Source organism: Octodon degus, unplaced genomic scaffold (assembly GCF_000260255.1).
Source record: "Octodon degus isolate 3935 unplaced genomic scaffold, OctDeg1.0 scaffold00033, whole genome shotgun sequence".
Taxonomy (NCBI): Eukaryota; Metazoa; Chordata; class Mammalia; order Rodentia; family Octodontidae; genus Octodon; species Octodon degus.
Genome location: NW_004524609.1, coordinates 16,986,596 through 16,993,576, shown reverse-complemented (window position 1 = coordinate 16,993,576; position 6,981 = coordinate 16,986,596). Strand labels below are relative to the sequence as shown.

General features: G+C 57.8%; 1 protein-coding gene across 3 annotated transcripts in view; it reads right to left on the bottom strand.

Moving 5' to 3' along the window:
* Positions 1-876: 876 nt before the first annotated feature.
* The window catches only part of Mgat5b (mannosyl (alpha-1,6-)-glycoprotein beta-1,6-N-acetyl-glucosaminyltransferase, isozyme B), a 64,933-nt gene continuing 58,828 nt past the window's right edge, over positions 877-6,981 (bottom strand). For all 3 annotated transcript variants that reach the window (XM_004630140.2, XM_004630142.2, XM_023714051.1), the window contains 3 exons: positions 4,147-4,221; positions 2,706-2,962; positions 877-2,328 (listed from right to left, as the gene is read on the bottom strand). In XM_004630140.2, coding sequence (XP_004630197.1) covers positions 2,130-2,328; positions 2,706-2,962; positions 4,147-4,221 — 531 coding nt within the window. In that variant the 3' untranslated portion in view covers positions 877-2,129. The remainder of the gene's footprint in view (positions 2,329-2,705; positions 2,963-4,146; positions 4,222-6,981) is intronic.

Here is a 6,981-nt window from a genome sequence, read left to right as displayed (position 1 = left end):
TCTTCCTCAGAACAACTTTACGAAAAGTATTTATTTATTTATTTGGTATAGGGTCTCACGATGCAGCTTGGACTCAAAGTCCTCCAAGTCAGACTTGATCTCCTCCTATCTCAGCCTCCATAGCACTGGGATTATAGGCATGTACCACCACACCTGGTCTCAGTGGCTGGCTTCACACAGGGCTGAGTACTGCATGTGGTACAGGGGATCAAACCCAGGTCCTTGTGTTTGCCAGGCAGGCGCTTAGACCACTGAGCTATCTCCCCAGCCAGAGATGGTCTGCATTTTATAGCTTACTTCGGCTCCTAGCTTACAGGCTGTATGACATTGGACAAGTTACCTAAGTTGCTCTGTGCCTTTGTTTTCTCAACTATAAAATGGGGATATGGTAGTACACACCTGTTAGGGTGGCTGAGCACATAAGACGACAACTTGTGAGTGACATTCTCAGCCCAGAGACCCAGCACAGTGAGCCCCAGCAAACGTCAGTCACTTCTGGTCACTCAGGCCAGGCTTTCACCAAAAGTCTCATCCCAGCCTCACTCCTGGAGCCGTGGGGGGTGGCAGAGGGAGGCCAGTCTGAGGACAGCAGGAGAGGGCATGACTTTGTCAAGCGCAGGACAGTGACTAGAAAGGTGCCTGCGCTCACAGCGCCGGAGGAGCTGAGGCAGCACGGGTCTCTGGCACCTGCAGGGACTCCCAGGGGGCAGCCTGAGCTGGGAAGTGCCAAGTTCTGCAGCCTCAGCATGCTTCGTGCTGAGACCTGGGCGAGCTCTGGGGACCCCTGATGTGTACTCCTCCCACCCCAGACCAGCCCGAGGGTCCCAGAAAAGACAAGGAACAGCATGGCTCTTCTTTTTGCATCTCACATCCCAGTAAAATATTTATTATTTCAAGAAATAAATCTTTAAAAAAAAAGACAAAGAGAAAAGAGTGTCTCTATTGCTTTCCCCCCACAGGTCAGGTCCTCGAGAACTGCTGTGCTCCCTGCAGCTGAGGGTTCTGTGGCTGCAGGGCCCACCAGGCCAGAAGAGACCTGTGCACCTTCAGCCCCACAGTGGGCCCAGCTCCCTCCTCCATGTCCAGGGCCCCTGTGACCTCCCTGGGAGGGCTGAGGGCAGGCCTGGACTCTCCAAGCCAGGGTGGCAGTGTCTCTGCAGGCCTGACCCGTGGGATCAGACAGGGCTCTGGGCATGGGGTAGAAGGACAGGCATGCCACGCAGAGATGGGCACAGGGGTCCAGAGGTGGTCTGAGGCTGCTGGAAGCTGGAGGAAGGGACTTGGATGCAGCAGGGATAAGGTGGGAGCTCCCTGGAGCTGGTGGAATGGGGCAGGGTGCGCCAAGGCTCCAGTCCAGACCCTGCCTGCAAAAGGTGCTTGTTGGGGTTCAGGTGCTTGTTGGGGCTCTGGAGCCTGTTCTCAAAAGGGCAGAAACTGACCCCCAGGGTAGGGGGAGCAGGACTGGGGTGCACAAATGTACCCCGAGTCTGGAATTGCAGGTCTTGGCAGGATGGATCAGGCAGAAGAGAGACAGTCCAACCCAGCTGGGCGTTCCAAACACAGAGGAGATGGGTATAGAAATCAGAAGGGAGGAAGGGGAGGGAGGAATGGGGCTAAGGAGGTGTGGGCAGGGTTTCTCAGCCTCCCCTACCTCCACCTTCTGGCCATCCCAATCAATTCCAGAGGCACATGCTTCTCCTATGTGCATGGCCACCCTCCTAGGAAGAGGGCACTCTCAAAAACAAGCACAGCCCAGGCCTGCTCTCCATTCTGGGGCCCCTTCAGTGGGTCACAGGCCAGCATGGCCTTGTTCCCCATTCCTGGGCTCAAGAATAGCCAGGCCCCTTCTCTATCTGGTTCCAGTCTCACCTTGAGCAAAGCAAGGGGACTCAAGACCCCTCTGCTGGGCACCCGGGATGAAAACGAGATGCCACCCAGGCGGGCTCCTGTAGCTTGGGTTGCTGCCTCCCAACCCGGGGCTCAGCTCTCCTCTGTCCACTCCCTGGCCCGGGAAGGAAGCTCCAGCTAGAAGTATCATAGTACTCGGGCAGCTGGAGCTGGAAATCTGCTGGTGCTTTCTCCTGCATGGGAGGCTGGTCTGGGTGCCAGGCAGCGTGGCTTCCAGAATCTCACAGGCAGCCCTGGCACAAGGCCACCTGGCCCTTGCGGAAATCGCGGCACGGGCAGAGCCGCTGGTACTTGGTGCTGGCGCCAGCACAGCTGAAGAGCAGGGGCTCCTTCTGCAGGTAGCACTCCTGGCCAGGCTGCGCGAGGGCTGGGTACAGGTGGTGCATCTCCCACTCCGTGCTGTCGCAGGGCACCTGCAGCCTGCATGGGCAGCAGCAGCACTGTCACCCATGGTGGCCCTGGCACTGCCCTCCCCTTCCGTGCCTCAGAATGGGTAAGAGGCAGGTTGCAGCTCGTATCCACCTCGGTCTGAGGACTTGAAGAAAAGGGAGTGGCCTGGGGGAGAGGGGATACCTGCAGCAGCTTTCATGGTCTACAAGAAGATGGACAGGCAGGCAGGTTGGGGGAGAGGAGGAGGGGCAGGGGCGGGGAAGGGCGGGACTGGGTATAGAGGAACACTGGGTCACCCGCTGGAGCCTTTGGATGACTGGGAAGCACGATGTCCCCTATGGCATAGCAGCTAGGGCTGGGGAGCTCTGGGGCACCTGGGCAGGTGGGGAGACAGGGGCTGCACTCACTTGAGGAAGGCGTCCCGGCTGTTGAGGAAGGGGAAGAAGGAAGGCTCGCAGATCAGGCCGTGGTCCAGGCAGGCATCAGTGCAGGCCCTTCCAGGAGCGGCGAGCCAGGCCCGCAGGGAGTGAGCTGGGGGCCAGGCCCCAGGGACCAAGCTGGCATTGCGAGCCCATTCCAGGTGGGTAGCATTGGGGGCCAGGACAAAGGGGCTGCGGGATGTATGGGCGCCTGGCAGGGTGGAGCCTGGAACTGCACAGAAATCCTGGAGGAAAGTGGTATTGGGGAAGGGACAGGACCCTGGCTGAGTGCCCGGCCCAGCAGTTCCAGCAAGAGCCACCGTTGAGCATGCGCTGAATACCAGGCAACCTCGCATGCGCTATTTCCCGTGATCTGGGCAGGAGCCCCTCTGATAGACGCTACCTATCTCCAGATACTGTATGGAGAAGGACAGGCCCGGGGGGCAGGGCTTGAGGGCTCGGGGCTGGGCGGCAGAGGCAGAGTGGGAACTTGGGCTTGTCTGCAAGGTGCCCAACCTACACTCCAAAGCAGGCTTGGGGTCTCTGTCCAAGGCCTGAGTGCTGTGCATGTGTGGACGGCCTGGGCTCTCCTGTGAAGCTGGCCCCATGGGCTCAATTCCGCAAGGGCACGGCCTCCAAATGTCCTTCTCTTCCCTTCCGCTCCCTTCCCGCCCCTTCCCTCCCTTCTCTTTTTTCCCCCTCCCTTCCCCTTTCCTCTCCTCCCCTTCCTTTTTCCTTCACCCTCTTCCCTTTCTTTCTCCTTTCCCTGTGCCCGTCCCATCCTCCCTCCCTTCTTTTACTTGAGTGCTGCGAATTGAGCCAGGCTCACTCTATAACTGGGCTACCCCCTCAGCCCTTTCTGTTCTTTATTTTGAGACAGTCTTCATAAATTGCCTAAATTGCCATCTTCCCGCCTCACCCTTCTCAGTAGTTGGGATTACAGGTGTGAATCGCCCTGTCTACAAATGGTTTTTCTAAGAGCTTCACAAAGGGTACCTGTAGAGCTGGCTGTGCAGAACAAGTCCTGGCCCTGCAGCCTCCACTCTACAGCACAGTGAGCCCTTTCCTGGGGAGCCAAGATGTCCCCAGTGCTAAAGGGACAGGGCAGCCAGAGTCCCAGACCCCTGCTCTCACTGCCTGAACAGCCGTGCCGCAGTGACCTCAAGGCCAATGCAGCTCATTTCCAGGCATCACTCGGGGACCACACAGGGCCAGCCAGGTCTCCCTGGAAGAGGGCAGGCAGGTCGCCCAACACCCCCTGGTCCACACTTGCTGACTTTCAGATGTTCTGAGCCACAGGGTGTGCAGTGGACCAGTCTGCCGGGTGTGCAGTCCATGCAGCCTGCTGGCTTGGCCCCTCCTTGGGTCTGATGGGGTTTTGGGGCAGGATCCCCAAATCCCTGGGGCAGATATCAGAGAGCCCACCTACCTGGTGCTGGATATAGGCATGGATCCGCTCTAGCATCCCCTCACAAGTGTACTCATAAGGCAGGTAGGGGTCTACCTGTGGGAGAGACAGGCAGGTAGGTATGAGGGACAGAGGAAAGCTGGCCACTGGGGCTTCCCAACCTCGGCACTGGGGTGCAGGCCTGGCGGGCTCTCACGGTCCAGGGATCCAACCACCCCGTGCACCTGGCCCCTTTTCCTCAATATGCCCTCCAGGGGCCCTCTGCGACCCAGGCTCAGGACCCACAAGGCCCAGATGTCTCCTGGCCTTCCGCCTTCTGCCTCTTACTTATCCAGGCTGTTCCCCATAAACCCAGTCAGTGCTTTGTCCCCTTCTGGGCTGTAATGCTCCCCTCCCCAGAGCACCCGACTCAGAAGTAGTCCCAGTACCTTCCTGGTAAAGGCCACATTCCAGGTGGCTGCCAGCATTCAGACTCCCTCCCCTGCCACCCCAGCACCACAGCCTGGGCTCCGGACACACAGGTCAGCATCCAGGGAGCCTGTGACTGTGTCCCTAGATGCCTCTGGGACCTCTCGGGGACAAACTTTCAAACCCAGGTTTTAAGTAAAAAGCTCCAGAGAGATTTCCCTCTCCAAATGTCACCTGCCCTGCTCTGTGACAGCAAATCCCTGAATTATTCCCCCTGGTGCTTTTGAAGCCCTGGCACAAGGTGATTTAAAGATCCGTGTGCACGGACACCTCCAGCCGGCCTGCCCCACCTGCTGCAAATCTCCTCCGGGGAACAATCTGCCCAGAAATCACACCATTAGGCCTCATTACAGGCATGTGTTGCCATCGGTCTCTACAGACTTGACAGGGGCTGGTCCTGCCAAGAACAGAGACCTGTCACAGTGATGGAGGGACGGGACATCACAGTATCGTGGCCTGTGCTCTCACCTTGATAGGTCTCAGTGTGGGTGGAGCGGTGACCGCAGGGGGCTTGTGGAGTCTGCAGACACAGAGGTAGACCCAGAGACTCTGCTCTGGACTTGCCAGAACTGCAACAGGCTGGATGCCCTGGGGGCCTTAGGTCTCTCCTGTCCTGTCCCCTGCCTTGCTGACCTCCCGTGCCTTGCTGACCTCTTCTCCCTCTCCCATCTGAAAGACCACAGGGCCTACAGACCAATCTGTTCTGCTGTAGCAGCCCTCACCTGCCCTCAGCTCAGGCTAGCTTTTCCTGAACCTAGTATCCCTCCCACAGACCTACAGGATTGCCCAGGGTGCTAGCTCAGGACACAGATTCCAGGGCCACGCCTGGTCCTGTCAGATGACCAGATGACCCAGAAGGTCAGCCAGCCAGGGAACCTGCATCCAGTGATCCTCAGGCTGCTCTGAGGTTCCCTGCATGTCTGGGCTTGGCAGATGTACAAGACTTTGGTTCCTTGGTTCTTTGTTATTGTTATTATCTAATTAACTAATTAACTAAATTAAGCAGATGTTCCCCTAAAAAGGGAAAACAATGAATAGAAAACTTCCTCCCTCTCTAGGCCTACCTCAGCCCCTCCCCCAGGACAGTGAATTGCAGGTTCCTCTGTGTCCCACGTAAGTGACACATACACTCCTTTTCCCACCTGTACCCTAGCTCTTGGGTCTGCAGAGTGGACAGAGGTTTGGCACCTGTGGACTCACAAGTTGGCATCTTCCTCACTGAACTGGAGGTGTCTTGGAGGTCCTGACCAGGACTGTGGTCCCCTCACCCCGCCTCTGTCCTCTGCCAGTGAGAGGGGGCACCAGGGCAGAGGGATGTGCTGAGCACTGGGGAGAAGGAGCCACCAGGGGCTATGGGCTGGGCGCTCCCTTCTGGAGCCTCCAGAGCACTGTCCACCTGGGTTCAGAGGGCTGGGGTCACTCAGATTCCAGCATGAAATGAATTAGTCACCCAGCTCTGTGCTCCTAAATTGAGGCCTCTCCTGAGGCCACTTTCCCCATCCAGGAACTTGTAGTCCCATTTAAACCAGTAAACTAATTACAAGCCTGTAGTTGGCCAAGACCCAGGGGCTAAGTTCCTATTTACTTTGCCAGGACCTGAGCCCCCCACCCAGGCCTGGGGTTGACAGGGCCAAGAGCCAGCAGCTTGTCATCCTACAGGTTTCCCCCCGGCTTGTGGATGGGCCTGGCACTGGCCACTCTGATGCTACAACCTCAGTGCCCCACTCACAGCCCCCTCTGTGTCACCTTGGGGCTTCCTCTGACCTGCTCATCCCTGTAGGAGAGCTGGTGTTCCCAGGCCCAGCCCTCAACCAATGAGGGATAGGAGCTGGAGGGTAAATAGCCTGGTTTCTGTTTCACTGAGACAACTGGGGGCTGTAATCTAGCCTGTGTCACCAGGAGCCCCCTGCTCACAGCTCTCCCAGCTTCCTGTGTCACTCCTGCCTTCCTTCCCGGAATCACCTCCCAAATGAACTGTTGAAGTCTCTACCTCCGAGTCTCCCCCAGAGGTGGCTAGTCTCCGACATTCACCCTAAAGGGACTGAAAGGAGCTGAGGAGATGAGCTTTCGTGGATTCCTGGGAGGGCAGAGGAGCCCCACGCTGGAGGGGCCTGAGTCTGCCACTGTGCCCAGCTCTGTCTGCTACAGTAAGGACAGCTATGAACCATGGCCCGGTGACTTCCTACAGGGCACGCGAGGGAGAAAAGCATGCAACATGAGGAGGGACAGATGCGGATGTTCCATTAGGAACAGGGTGTGGGCAGATGGGGATTCGGGCGGGAAGGGACCTTGTGGGGCCATCTGTGGAGGGCATAGGTTAGGGCTTGGGGTCCTGAATGGTAGTACTTGATGTGAAGAATGAAGAGGGCTTTAAAAAAAGGGGGGGGG